This window comes from Centropristis striata, chromosome 10 (genome assembly GCF_030273125.1).
Source record: "Centropristis striata isolate RG_2023a ecotype Rhode Island chromosome 10, C.striata_1.0, whole genome shotgun sequence".
NCBI classification, from domain to species: domain Eukaryota; kingdom Metazoa; phylum Chordata; class Actinopteri; order Perciformes; family Serranidae; genus Centropristis; species Centropristis striata.
This window is the reverse complement of record NC_081526.1, coordinates 37,209,675-37,225,335: the sequence shown is the minus strand read 5'-3', so window position 1 is coordinate 37,225,335 and position 15,661 is coordinate 37,209,675. Positions and strand designations below refer to the sequence as shown.

The window sequence follows — 15,661 nt, the reverse complement described above, 5'->3', positions numbered from 1 at the left end:
CATATAAATATTCGACCTGAGAACAGTGAGAAGTATTTTTTTTCACATGGATTTTTAGTATGCCATTGAATAATCACTGAATACATAAGCTTAAGCAACAAAAATATTGTTAATTTTTGTTCAAGTCCAACAGACCAGTGCAATTTTTGCCATTAAGTGTAGCAATAGCATATTTAGAAATATAGTACATTTCATAAATCCAGGTAGCCTATAGGTAGGTAGACCTTCTGTAAACTAGAATACTTTGGTTTTTGAAGTAAAACACAATCCACGCTAGCTACCACACTAGCCGCTAGCTGCTACATGTTTAGCATTGAGGTGATACTTGAGGCTGGATGTGCTGCGGTGATATGTGAATTCCTTGTTGCCTAGCAACACAACTATGCTCTTATGGACGCTTCCATCCGTTGGTTTTTAGTAACTAAATGTCCCATCATCCACGGGGCCAACCAAAGGTCTCATCAGCTTCTTCCTTCATGTTCACTGTGGTGTGTTGTTGTCTCAACTCATCAATGCTAGTTGGTGCTCCAGTATAATCGGTCCGCCTGAAACTCATCCAGTGAGAAACGTTCCGCGCTGCAAAAATAAGTGCAATTAAAATGCGTCAATTTTTTTTTCACGCGTTAATTTATTTGTAATTAATTAATCTTAATTAACGCGTTAAAGTCCCGGCCCTAATATATATATATATATATATATATATATATATATATATATATATATATATATATATATATATATATACATATATATATATGTGTGTGTGTGTGTGTGTGTGTGTGTGTGTGTGTATAGGCCAGTCATCTCATATATTATATGAGATGACTGGCCTCTGCCCTGCAGTGTTTCTGGGCTCATTTTCAGATGTTAATGTGTTTGATCCAAAGCGAACTCACACAGTGTAAGTAAGTGATGATATGCATGGACGACAATCCTCCACACGCCCCAGGACCTCACACAGGACACCAATATGAAAATATATAAGACTCACAGAGTGGAGGGGGAGGAGAGGAGGAAGAGGAGAAGGAGGAGGAGGAGGAGGAGGTGGAGGAGGAGGTTTGTGTGTGAGGAAACAGCAGCAGAAACTCTTTCTCTCTTTCTCTCTTCAGTTTCTCAGTAATCTGTTTGTTTGTTCTCACAGAACTGAGACTAATTTTTAGCTTCATTACTGATTAATGTGCTGATTATTGTCTCCACAACAAATAACTCAGTAACTACTTATTTTTTATGGAAAATGTCATGAAATGAAGTGAAAAGTTGAATGAAGTGTTCAACCAGCAGATTAAATATAAAAGAATAAATCTGAGACATCAGAGGAATCAATTATCAAATTATTTGCAGAGGAATCAAATTGATTATTTGTTTCTAATTCTTTATAATTTCTCTCCAAACACTTCTTTATTGCTTCAAATAAAAACCTGTCAACTGTCTGCATGGATCTAAAAACTGTGTTTCAAAGAAAAGTTTATTAAGAATCTGCTTTTATTTCTTCATGTCTTATTAACATTTAAACCATTTCTGTCAGCAGGTGTGATTGAACACCTCGGTTTTCAGTTGCTGCTCTTTGAATAACTCAGATTGAAGCTGGGCTGAGTTTGGTGGCAGCAGATTGAGGTGAAACAACCGAAAGCTCTTCTGTGAGATGTTATGACTGTGGTCATATTATAGTTATTTTCTAGCAAACTGCATTTGTATGTGTGCCGTGTTTTGGTTTCCTTTTTTATATGCAGATTAGGCTATGTGTGCCATAGCCGTGGTGCGATTGGTGGAGAGGTTCTACGCCTGGGCTGGGATTGGCTGCAGCCGGAACCACCTGGTTTAAATGGAGCCAAGATGGCGGCCGTCGGTGGCAGCAGGCGTTTTCCTCATCCTCCTCTTCTCCCAACCGGTTCACACCTTTTGAGTTAACTTGTGGTTTTGGACTTAATTCCCTCGTTTTAAGCAGTAAGGGTGGGTTGCCAGGTTTTGTTTCTCGTTTTCTCTTGTTTAAGTAGATAGGGAGGTAAGATTTTGTATCTTTTGGTTTTTCAGGTAAACTTCTTATTTTTAAGATAGAATTGTTTTGTTTGTTATTTTGGCTTTAGTCCACCCCTAAGTTGAAGAATATTTGTATTTACCTAAGTTCTCTTTGTAAATAAATATTTACCCATTCTTCAAACTTATCTTTGTTTGTGGCTACTTGGGAGATGGGGAAGATGGGGCCTTTTCATGTTGTGCTCTAGGCCCCTAGACTGGAGCATAACAGAGGCTTCTGGAGTCTGGATGCTCTTTGTGGTCGCTGTGTTTGCGGTCTCCATCTATCAATTGCTCTTTGAGCGGACGACTTTTGTAATTTGATAGTGATTGACCTGCGCTGGCAGAAACCTGCGGCGGGACACAAAGACCTCTCATCCATCACAGCGACTCGCCCAATTTAGACCGGATCAATGAGGACCCACGTGATTAGCAGGTGTCTGCTTCGGCCTTTTCATCTGTCTGCTGGCGTCACGAGTCCTGGTCTCTGAGCCACGAAAGAAGACTTGTTTCTGTAAGATCTCTCTGGTTCAGGGGCGGACTGGAACAGTCCTGGGCTTTTCTTGGGTTCAGGTCTATCTCAGGTCCCTGTTGGATTGGGTCTGGTTGTTGTTTTACAACAGGGCGGAGGTCTTTATGGGTCCACCTGAGTTCAGGCAGGTCCCATTTCAGTGTCCTTGTTTCCTAGTTTTTCTCTGGCTCCTTTGGATCAGGTCTTATAATCATGGGGTCTATCTGGGACCTGATCTTGTTACCCTGGTCCTTTTCAGAACCGGTCTGGCGGTCCTCAGGTCTGTCTTTATCCTCATGGTCCTCATGGTTGTGCTGGTCCTGATCTTACTTCAGTCTAAGTGGATCCAGGTGGTTCCATGAACGAGACTTCAAATCATTTTTGGTCCCTTTGGCTCAGATGTAACGGGATCACGTCAGACCCCGAGTCAGACCTGGAACCAGAGTCTGCTTTGGTTTTATTGAACCAGCAGATTTCTTCTTCTGTGGTGTTGTCACACCGAAGTATTGGTACGCGAACAGCTGATCGACTCAGATTCAAAGAAGAAGAGGAAGAGGAGGAAGAGGAAGAGGAGGTCTGAACTCTGGAAACTGTTCGTCTCAAAACACTCGTTCACCAGGATGATGTCACCGCTGAACAGCAGCCAGGGAGTGTGTGTGTGTGTGTGTGTCTGTGTGTATATATTATAGTGTGTGTGTATTATATTGTGTGTGTGTGTGTGTGTGTGTGTGGACCCGGTTTGATCCTTAATTCGTTCCTCTTCATCACAGTTACTTCAAACAGACATATGGAGCCAATTGTGGTCGATTCTGGCTCAGGAGCCACACACACACACACACACACAATATAATACACACACATACAATATAATACACACACACACACACACACACACACACACACACACACACACAATATAATACACACACATACAATATAATACACACACACACACACACACACACACACACAATATAATACACACACATACAATAAAACACACACACACAATATAATACACACACACAATATAACACACACACACACACACACACACACACACACACAATATAATACACACACACACACAATATAATACACACACATACAATAAAACACACACACACACACACACAATATAATACACACACACACAATATAATACACACCCACACAATATAATACATGATATAATACACAATTTAATACACACACACAATATAATACACACACACACACACACACACACACACACACAATATAACACACACACACACACACACACTGTAATAGACACAACACACACTGCGTGTGTGTGTAACTGGAGAGCTTCAGGTTTGTTGTCGTTCAGCAGTTTATGTCTTAAATATTCTCTCAGTTTATTCAGTAACTTGTTAACCAGCGTGACCTGAACCACCTGAGTCTCTGATTGGTCGGAGTGGTCAGCTGACGGGGATTGTGGGACTTTGTGTCCAGCTGAAGCTGCAGATGAGTCCAGCAGGTTTTAGTTGTTTTGTTTTGGGGTTTTACAGATTTGCAGCAGCTGCTTCTTCTTCTCTGCTCTGAATAATCCGCTGCTCCATCTGACCGTTACGTCACGCTGGATCACGTGACCCTCAGTGGACTCGCCGGCTCCGCCTCCTCTTCTCATTACACTCTAATTTGGATCTTAATGTGCTGTAACGACCTGCAGAGACCTGCAGTGCGGGTCAGCTGGGCCTCAGGGCCACAGCGAGTCACTAACCGGTCCTCAGTCTCTTAATGGGCCACAGGAAATAGTCCTAAACACACAGCAGCTCAGTCGGTTTGTAGCTTTATGGTCCCTAGTCTGCAGTCAGCAGGTTTCAGAGTTTAAACACAAGCTGAGGACGTTCTGACGCTCCTGCTGCGACATGAACCTCAGTAAAACTGTACGTGTCTCAGTGAGACGACAGCGTGGAGGAGGAGGTCAAACTGGTCAAATATTAAAATATCTGAAAAACAAAAAAGTACTCAAACTTTTCTGCATGTCTAAAACAGAAAAACACAGACAGTCTCAGTGTTAAAACAGTCAGAAAACGAGTGAGGTCTGGTGTTTGTTCGATGCCTTCAGGAGCGTTCAGGACTGTGGGAATCCTCAGTGTTCTTCATGTGTTTTTCAGGCTGATGCCCGAACACAAACTGCAGCGAGCCGCAGAGCCGAGGCCACGGTGAGACCCCCAGACCTAGACCTGGTTCTGATGCTGATCCTCATCCTGAAATATTAATTAATATTAATGTCTCACTGTGACACACCCACAGGGGTCAGGACCAGAGACCTGGACCCACAACAGACCAGAGACCAGGTGGTGAGGGGGACCTTCCAGACCGGCAGAGACCTGGACCAACAACAGACCAGAGACCAGGTGGTGAGGGGGACCTTCCAGACCGGCAGAGACCTCTGCACATCGTCTGGCCGCACCGCTGGTCAGTTCTTCTTCTTCTTCTTCTTCTTCTTATAATTCTAATTCTTCTTCTTCTTCTTCTTCGTATTCTAATTCTTCTTCTTCTTCTTCGTATTCTAATTCTTCTTCTTCTTCTTCGTATTCTAATTCTTCTTCTTCTTCTTCGTATTCTAATTCTTCTTCTTCTTCTTCTTCTTCGTATTCTAATTCTTCTTCTTCTTCTTCTTCGTATTCTAATTCTTCTTCTTCTTCTTCTTCTTCTTCGTATTTTAATTCTTCTTCTTATTATTATTTATATGATTAAATATATTGTCAGGTTTGGTTATTATTTTTATTATTGATCGATCAGCTTCAAGTTTGAACAGACAGACTATCTGATCTGGTTTAAAATGACGTCTTCGATGTTTTTCACCCAAACTTTATTGAAAGTTTGATACATTTTCTTCATTCTGTGGAAGAAGTAAATGAGAAAATATCTAAATTAACCTGTAATTTAGTAAATAAAGGCATGTTATTTATATCAAATTGATGATGTACAAAAGAATAAAAAGTATTAAAATAAAAATGAATAATGATAAAAAGGTAAATAAATTATGACTCTTCCATAGAATATGAATGAAGAAGACGGTGTGTAATGATATGAATAAAAACATGATAATTGTTGTCGTGCAGTGAGAATAATCTGCCCCCGGATCAGCTGTGATGAGATTACTGCGTGTTTGTGTTGTTCTTCTTCTGTGGTGTCATTGACCGCAGCAGCCGTCTGTAATCTGCCCAACTGAGAAAAACACACACGGATTATTGCTTTTATTCTGTCAAACCAGGATTTTAATCTCAGATTGAAGCTCCTCGTCTGGTTTGTGTTTTAATCTGGATGTGGCCTGGATCCTCAGATTACACCGTCTTATTGCTGCTGGGGGGGGGTCCAAACAACGAAACTCTTATTTTCAGTTTATCACATTTATTCACTTTTCACTATAATTATTTAAAATGAATGTTTTCACAGTGGAGTTAATTTTATAAACATTGTTTTCATGTCACAGTGTATTTGATATAATAGTTCTCATTTTAAAAACATTTTTATGTCAAGTCGATTTCCACCTGTCAGCGCTCAGAGAGACACACTTACAGGTACATCTCAAAAAATTAGAATATTGTGGAAAAAGTTTGATATTTTTTGTCAATTATTTCAGAAAGTGAAACTCGTATATTATATAGATTCATTACACATAGAGTGAAGTATTTCAAGGCTGTATTTCTTAGTATTTTGATGGTTCTGGCTTAGAGATAATGAAAACACAAAACTCAGTGTCTCAGAAAATTAGAATATTACACAAGATCAATAAAGAAAAAGGATATTTTAAACACAAATGTCAGGCTTCTGAAAAGTATGTTAATTTCTATCCATCAATCCTTGGTTGGGCTCCTTCTGCATGAATTACTGCATTAATACTTGGTGACATGGAGGAGATCAGTCTACAGCACCATGTTGCTCTGATAGCAGCCTTCATCTGCATCTGGTGTCTCTCACCTTCCTCTTGACAACAGCCCATAGACTCCTATGGGGAGTTTGCAGGCCAGTCCAGCCCATAGACTCCTATGGGGTCACTGAAGCAGCTTTTGGTACCTTTACCAGTGTGGGCAGGTGCCAAGTCCTGCTGGAGAATGAAAGCAGCATCTCCTGGGAGCTGCTGGGAGCATGAAGACTCTAAATGTCCTGCTAGATGGACCTCCTCCTCCTCCTCCTCCTCCTCCTCCTCCTCCTCTAAATGTCCTGCTAGATGGCTGCTATGTTGACTGTGGACTTGTGGATAATCAAAATTACAAGAAAAACGGCTTGAAATATTTCACTCTATGCACAATGAATCTATATAATGTATGAGTTTCACTTTCTGAAATGATTGACAAAAAATATTAAACTTTTTCATTATATTCTAATTTTTTGAGATGTACCTGTATAAAATGTTTCTAATTCATGATAAAAACTCAATTTTAATATTTCCGTTGTATAAAATATTTGATCTCCACTTTTTTTCACATTTAAATATTTTTTCACCCTTTCACACTAAAGTGCATTTTATTTATTTATATATATCTTCCTCATACAGTGTCTGAATATATTCCAGTGTGTTAATGAGCTGCAGTCACTGTCTGAATCTCAGTAAATAATATTTGAATTTTAAAAAGCTCCTCTTGGGTTCAACATGAAGCAGAATATTTAATGACTTCACATCATGAATATTAATGAGCTCTCTGCTCTCCACTGAGCATGCTCAGTCTGACACACTTCATCTGCTTTCACTGCTCCACTTCACCTGCTGGGTCAGCTGATCCAGGTGGGTTAATAATTGTTCACTTGTATTTATACTTTAAAAATAATAATAATAATAATTGTGCTATTTATTGTAATGTAATAAATGTGTTTTAATTCATCTGTCAGTCCAAAACAAAACAAATACCTAAAATTGCTTCAGTTACTGCGAAACAAAAAGAGAGGAAATGATCTCATATGAAGGAGGAGGAGGAGCAGAGGGGAGGAGGAGGGTGAGGAGGAGGAGAGGGGAGCAGAAGGAGGACAGTGAGGAAGAGGAGCAGGAGGAGGAGGAGAAAAGGAGCAGGGTGAGGAGGAGGTGGGGGAGGAGGAGAGAGAAGGAGGAGGAGAGAGGAGCAGGGGGAGGAGGAGGTGGGGGAGGAGGAGAGAGAAGGAGGAGAGAGGAGGAGGAGGTGGGGAAAGAGGAGAGAGAAGGAGGAGGAGAGAGGAGCAGGAGGAGAAGAGGAGCAGGGTGAGGAGGAGGTGGGGGAGGAGCAGGTGGTAGAGGTTTAGGAGGAGGAGAAGAGGAGCAGGGTAAGGAGGAGGTGGGGGAGGAGGAGAGAGGAGGAGGAGAAGAGGAGCAGGGTAAGGAGGAGGTGGGGGAGGAGGAGAGAGGAGCAGGAGGAGAAGAGGAGCAGGGTAAGGAGGAGGTGGGGGAGGAGGAGAAGAGGAGCAGGGTGAGGAGGAGGTGGGGAAGGAGGAGAGAGGAGGAGGAGAAAAGGAGCAGGGTAAGGAGGAGGTGGGGGAGGAGGAGAGAGAAGGAGGAGAAGAGGAGCAGGGTAAGGAGGAGGTGGGGGAGGAGGAGAGAGGAGCAGGAGGAGAAGAGGAGCAGGGTGAGGAGGAGAGAGGGGCAGGAAGAGGAGGAGAAGAGGAGCAGGGTGAGGAGGAGAGAGGGGCAGGAAGAGGAGGAGAAGAGGAGCAGGGTGAGGAGGAGAGAGGGGCAGGAGGAGCAGGAGAAGAGGAGCAGGGTGAGGAGGAGGTGGGGGAGGAGCAGGTGGGAGAGGTTGAGGAGGAGGAGGTGGGGAAAGAGGAGAGAGAAGGAGAGAGGAGGTGGGGGAGGAGCAGGTGGGAGAGGTTGAGGAGGAGGAGGAGGTGGGGGAGATATCTCCCAGTCTTTGTCCTCTCCTGTATCGGAGGAGTAGTGGGATCGGTGGCTCACAGAAGGAGTTAAAAAGGTTTTGTGGAAATGAGGGAATTATCTGTGAGTCCGGAGGGAGACGACGCGCTCAGAGCTGCAAATGAGAAGAAATAATCTGCTCAGTAATACTTCACCTCAGGAAACGAGGAGGAGCTGCAGAGCTGCTCACTGTTTGACCTTCACACTGAGTCTGTGATAAATAACAGGAGCTGCATCAGACCACCAACCATCAGGGAAACACGCTCATTAGATACACACAGACTTAACTGCTTTACTGCAAATATCTACAGGAAATAAAAAAAATACTCTTATTTCTACTGATTCATCATCACATCACACATTAATGACGCTTCATTACATATTCATTCGAGTTAATCCACAGTGACACTCAACAATTCCTCTAGATTTTCACATTAAAAGCCGATAAGGAGCAGCTGGAATACTTTCAGTTTGAAGAATGTACAGGAGTTTAACAGCAGATAAATCAGGTGAAAGCAGCTGTAAATATCACACCGTGATCTGTGTCCATATATTGATATATGACTGTATGATCTGTCTACAGGGAACATGATAAGAACCCTGAGCTGTTCTTCTCCACTCTGATCAAACTGAAGGAGAAACAAGTCGACTTCCGCCTGTCAGTGCTCGGAGAGACCTTCACTGATGTACCAGGTACTCACACAAACACACACAAAATTGTTCATACCTAAAAATTGTTAAAACCTAAAACGAGTTCATACCTAAAATGAGTTCATACCTAAAAATTGTTAAAACTTAAAAATTGTTTGAACCTAAAATGTGTTCATACCAAAAAATTTTAAAACCTAAAATGTGATCATGCCTAAACATTGTTAAAACCTAAAATGTGTTCATACCTAAAAACTGTTAAAACCTAAAAATTGTTCATACCTACAATGTGTTCAAACCTAAAAATTGTTCATACCTAAAAATTGTTAAAAACCTAAAAATTGTTCATACCTACAATGTGTTCATACCTAAAAATTGTTAAAACCTAAAATGTGTTCATACCTAAAAACTGTTAAAACCTAAAAATTGTTCATACCTACAATGTGTTCAAACCTAAAAATTGTTCATACCTAAAAATTGTTAAAAACCTAAAAATTGTTCATACCTACAATGTGTTCATACCTAAAATGTGGTAATACCTAAAATTGTTAAAACCTAAAAATTGTTTATACCTACAATGTTTTCAAACCTTAAAAATTGTTAAAACCTAAAATGTGTTCACACCTAAAATTTGTTAAAACCTAAAAATTGTTAAAACCTAAAATGTGTTCATACCTAAAAATTGTTAAAAACCTAAAAATTGTTCATACCTAAAAATTGTTAAAAACCTAAAAATTGTTCATACCTACAATGTTTTCAAACCTAAAAATTGTTAAAACCTAAACATGGTTCATACCTAAAATTTGTTAAAACCTAAAAATTGTTAAAACCTAAAAATTGTTAAAACCTAAAATTGTTCAAACTTAAAATGTGTTCACACCTAAAAATTGTTAAAACCTAAACATGGTTCATACCTAAAATTTGTTAAAACCTAAAATTTGTTAAAACCTAAAAATGTTTTCATATTTTGATATGAAAACATTTTTTCTCTTTTTTTCTCCATAAAATAGTAATGTCGATTTTTTTTAATATAGATTTGTTTGTTTGTTTATAAAGAATGTTTGTGTCTTAAGTTAGTTCTGACCCAAAGTTTGTTTGTACAAAGCGTCATGTGAGCCGTTACCAGAATCTGTTCTGATTGTGTACAGTGTGTAGTTGACAGTGCAGTGTGTGTTGGGGTTGTGTTGTTGAGGTTCCTCCATCAGTCTGATGAAGTTTAGAAAGTGTCGTGACTTTTGTTTGACCTTTACTGAGTCTGTTTGTTTGTTTACGGCCGTCTGGAGATAAAAGATCAGTTTGTGTGTTATTAGATGATGGGAGGTCAAAGGTCGGCGCTGCAGACTTTAATTGATAAAACACACCGTGTATCATCAGCTGATGATGCTATAATGACTGTGTGTGTGTTTTAACGTAATGAACACACTCTGAGATATTGAGACGTAAAGTTTTACGGCAGCATAAACACACTGACCGTAAATCCAGCTTCATATTCTCTGATTAGCTTTATGATGCTGGGAAGGCAATCACATTAGGACAATTTTAATCGACTTTGATTTTGTTAATAGGGTCAGAGTATTGATTATTTTCACCCCTCACCTGTTTTTCTTTCTGCTCGCTCATAAACGTACACATTCATAAATGTCTGCTCCTTAAAAAATGTCTTTTTACCTCATTTTCTCTATTAATTCTCCTCAGACTGCACACACACTTTTTACTTCTTATTTATTACAGTTTACTCAGAAAAAACCCAACATTATTATATTAATAATTTATCTGAGCATTTACATTTAATTTTCTTTGTCCAATTCATCTTTTTCTTTCATTTCCTTTATGACATCATTACTGTCAGCTGATATTATAGAGTCGCTTATTTTTAATTAATAACAGAAATTATATAAAAAACTTCAACAGCTGACGGAGCCCTGCACGGACCACAGCTACCACTTCTACTAATAATGTAATAATAATATAATAATAATACTTATAATAATAATAATAATAATAATAATAATAATAATATGATAATAATACTTATAATAATAATCAAATATGATAATGATACTTATAATAATAATAATAATAATAATAATAATATGATAATAATACTTATAATAATAATCAAATATGATAATGATACTTATAATAATAATAATAATAATAATAATAATAATATGATAATAATACTTATAATAATAATAATAATAATATGATAATAATACTTATAATAATAATGATATGATAATAATACTTATAATAATAATAATATGATAATAATAAAAATAAAAAGATGATGATGATAATAATACTTATAATAATAATAATAATAATAATAATAATATAATACTTATAATAATAATAATAATAATATGATGATGATGATAATAATACTTATAATAATAATAATAATAATATGATAATAATACTTATAGTAATAATAATATGATAATAATAAAAATAAAAAGATGATGATGATAATAATGAGAGTATTATCGTGTTTTCTGCAGATGTGTTTGCGGCAGCTCGGCAGCAGCTGGACTCCAACGTGCTGCACTGGGGCTTCCTGTCCAGGAAGGAGGACTACCTGCAGGTTCTGTGTGAGGCCGACGTGGTCGTCTCCACCGCCAAGCACGAGTTCTTCGGAGTCGCCATGTGAGTTAATTTCCTCTGCTTAAATGCAATAAACTGTAACAGTATTATTCAGTTTTGTTTCCTGTGAAGTGAAAACAAACAGCAGCTGAGATCAGTAAGATAAAATATATGATCTTATTTCTTATAGAAGATATACGTCACTGATCTTAGAAAAAAAATATTTTCCACCAAAATGACGTCATTTATCAGCCAGAAACTGTAAAAGCAGAAATGAGAACAATCTAATAACAGGGTTCGTACAGTCATGAAAAATTATGGAAATTGAAAATGCAATTTCTAGGTCCTTGAAAAGTTATTGAAAAATAAAGTCCTCTGTAAGGTTTTGGAAAAGTCATTGAAATATTGCTGGATAATATTCAGAATGTAAAATAGGCCTATTAAAAAAAATATAATAATCATTAGTCTTAATCATTTTTTTTTACTATAATCCATGTAAATGTGTGTTAATAAGAATTCAATGAATAAATTGCAATTAAAACATAGCTAGGTGTATCAAAATGTGTCTGTGGTACCAACTACAGTGGTCCGACTGAAATGCACACATTTTTTGGTCTTGAAAATTCATTGAAAGGTTATGGAGAAGTCATTGAAAAGTTATGGAAAACCATTGCTAAAAAAGTGTACGAACCCTGTAATAAAAACAATAGAATGTACTTGTAAAGCACCTTATTATACAGATAAACAACACACAGAGCATGTAGACACAAAGCACTAAAACAATGTAAAAATCATCAAATAAATTATTCAAAGATCAGCAAAGACAATAAAAGGATCAGAGATCAAGTAGTAATAAAATAAGAACATGTATTCTCAGCTTTCCTCCGGTCCACACTGAGCTGCAGCACTTCTTATATTTAATGTTGTTTAATATATCTGTGGTGGAGGTTGATACTGAAGTGTGTGTGCTTTTTACTTTGTTATATATATATATATGTATATATATATATATATATATATGTGTGTGTGTGTGTATATATTGGAGTATGTGTGACATCACCTGGCTGAGCCTCCGTCTGTCTGTTTGATCAGTCTGGAGCTGCAGGTGAGATCTCAGAGCTGCAGCTCCTCTGAAGCTCTTCAGTCACACTTCAGTCACCTGAACCTGCAGCTGGAGGCTGAACAGCAGCAGCCAATCAGACGCCTCGCTCTGTGAACCTCAGCCAATCAAACGGCTGTGAGCCTGCAGTCTCTGCTCTGATCTGCACCTGATTCATGTGTGTGTTTGTAGCTCTGCACCTTTTATTTATGATATCTGAGAGTTCAGCACAGCCACAGCAACACATACACATACATTAAATAAATTATTACATTATTAGATTATTATTTTATTAGATTATTATATATTACATTATTACATTCATATATTATTTCATTATTGCATTATTATATTATTACATTATATTATTACATTATTATATCTTCACATATTAGATACAATTAGTATAATAGTAACAATTTACAAAACAAATACAATGTTTTCAATGAAATTATTAATATAAGAAACTGAAAGAAAATCCATTAAATTCTTATATAATAAAAATATTATATTATAATATAACTAATAAACTACTGGAAGAATAAAAGTGTATGTGGAGGTTACAGCTAGCATGCTAATGTTAGCTCTGGTGGTTAGCATGCTAAAAATTCTATGCTAGCAGCAGTTTGACAGATGAGGATTGTGATTAAAAGTTTAACTAATTAATGTTTATGATCCAGTAAATTTATGATTAGCTCCTTTAGTTAGCAGTGTTAGCACTGAAGCTAACTCTGTGTGTGTGTGTGAGTGTCATGCTGTGTGGTAATGAAGTCATGAGCTAATTATATGAGGACGTGGCGTCCCCGAGGACCAGCTGCTGTTTGTGTTTGTCTTTGATGTAAACAGAGGAGGCCCCGCCCCCCCACGGCGCCCCGCGTCGCGCTGCTCGCCGTGTTCCTGCTGCTTCACGTGTGGGAACTGTAAAATGCTAAATATTTACATTCTGAGAGACGATCAACTGCTTCTGTCTCTACAGCATGGCAGCTATAAATATAAACATTACAATATTAATATGAATAGAACTGGAAAAGGTTCCTCAGGTGTAAAACAGCTGTATCTCAGGTATATAACAGGTGTACCTCAGGTGTATCCCAGGTATGTAATAGGTGTAGTCAGGTGTATCTCAGGTGTAGTCAGTATATCTCAGGTGTACCTCAGGTGTAGTATGTGTACCTCAGGTGCATCTCAGGTGTAGTCAGTATATCTCAGGTGTAGTCAGTGAATCTCAGGTGTACCTCAGGTGTATCTCAGGTATATAACAGGTGTTCCTGTCTGCAGGCTGGAGGCGGTGCACTGCGGCTGCTTCCCGCTGTGTCCGAAGGCTCTGGTGTATCCGGAGATATTTCCAGGTAAATGTGTGTTTTTTTCGGGGGAACCTGGTGTTACGGCTCAGTGTGACACGTTTCTTCTTCTGTGCTTCACCTGCAGCGGAGTACCTGTACTCCACACCTGAGCAGCTCTGCAAACGGCTGCTGGCGTTCTGCAGGAGGCCGGACACTGCCCGCAGACATGTGGTCAAGGTAACGCCCCAAGTTTAGACTGACAGGAGGAGGGAAACACTGCAGACTACACTTCCCATGATGCACCTGGACAGCCTGTTCGATAACAGGTTCTCTGTCTGGTAGAGGTCCAGTTAGCTGCTAGTTAGCTTTGAGTTAGCAGCTTGTTAGCTTAGAGTTAGCAGCTTGTTAGCTTAGAGTTAGCTTGGAGTTACCAGCTAGTTAGCTTAGAGTTAGCTGCTAGCTTCAGGTAGGTTTGAGTTAGCTCCTCAGAGTGAGTTGTTAGCATGTAACTTTAGGCTAACTATATCTGGAACATAACACTAAACTTACTAGAAGCTTAATCTGAGCTAACTGCAAACTCCAGCTGATCCAGGTCACTTAAAGTTAGCTTAGTATTAGCCTCTAGGTTCAGTTTGCACTGTGGTTAGCATGAGAAGCTAACTTATCTAACATGAACTGATTCAGACGGAAAACATGAAGGTGAAGAAAATAAGTTTGACTTCTCCTCCTCTCCTCCTCCTCCTCTCTTACTCTCCTCCTCCTCCTCCTCCTCTCCTCTCCCCCTCTCCTCCTGCTCCAGGTTGACACCTCCTCCTACTCGTGGTCGTGTCTGAAGGAGCGTTTTGAGGCTCTGCTGGCTGCGTAGCGTCCCTGAGGGTCTGGTGGCGGCGCTTCATTAGCTCTGGCTGGTTGTGAGTCCCGGCCCCGCCCCCAGCAGGCCGAGCTCTCTGAGCCTGAATCAGAGCGAGCTGGAGACGAGGAGTCTGGACCCGTTAGGTCCCGTCCCCCGTCTGTATGTGGTTTGGACTGGAGGGAGCACATGTAAAAGCTTTCATGTTTCCAGGCGGTGCCACCTCATATATCCGCTCTGTTTTTATCCTCGGTGGCGGCGGCCAGGCAGGCTGCTGCTCCACCTGAGCTGCCAGGTTCACCACAGACTGTAATAAAGGGTTAAACTGCAGCTGATCTTCTGTTCACTGAGGAGACACTGAGTGCAGAGCTCCTCCTGCCAACAACAGTAATAAAACACATGAAACTAACTGCTGGAGAATAAAAAGGCTCTCAGATTATTACTATCATTTACTAATCAAAATATTATTTTACCTAAAAGACAAAAAACAGGATAAGTCAAAACCTTGAGGTTTAATTAAGATTGAATCATTAAAACGGGTAGTTTTATGTAGTTTCCACAGTCCAAAAACATGTGACTCTAAATTGCCCGTAGGAGTGAATGAGAGCGTCATAGTCTGTCTCTATGTCAGCCCAGACCCACCGTGTGTGTGTGTGTCCACTGTGTGTCCACTGTATGTGTACTGTGTGTGTGTGTGTGTGTGTGTGCGTGCGTGTTTTATGAACTCTGCAGTAAAATCTTTTAGTCTCGTGTTGTTCTGGAGGGTGATGATGTCATCACGTTGTGACCTCAGCTGTACTGCAGCCACAGTTTCCCCATA

At 39.4% G+C, this 15,661-nt stretch overlaps 1 protein-coding gene across 3 annotated transcripts in view; it reads left to right on the top strand.

The window, feature by feature from the left end:
• The window catches only part of gtdc1 (glycosyltransferase-like domain containing 1), a 32,913-nt gene extending 17,742 nt beyond the window's left edge, over positions 1-15,171 (top strand). For all 3 annotated transcript variants that reach the window (XM_059343341.1, XM_059343340.1, XM_059343343.1), the window contains 7 exons: positions 4,666-4,713; positions 4,805-4,969; positions 8,959-9,068; positions 11,528-11,672; positions 13,987-14,057; positions 14,137-14,228; positions 14,791-15,171. In XM_059343341.1, the coding sequence (XP_059199324.1) occupies positions 4,666-4,713; positions 4,805-4,969; positions 8,959-9,068; positions 11,528-11,672; positions 13,987-14,057; positions 14,137-14,228; positions 14,791-14,856 (697 nt within the window). In that variant the 3' untranslated portion in view covers positions 14,857-15,171. The remainder of the gene's footprint in view (positions 1-4,665; positions 4,714-4,804; positions 4,970-8,958; positions 9,069-11,527; positions 11,673-13,986; positions 14,058-14,136; positions 14,229-14,790) is intronic.
• The last annotated feature ends 490 nt before the right edge of the window (positions 15,172-15,661 follow it).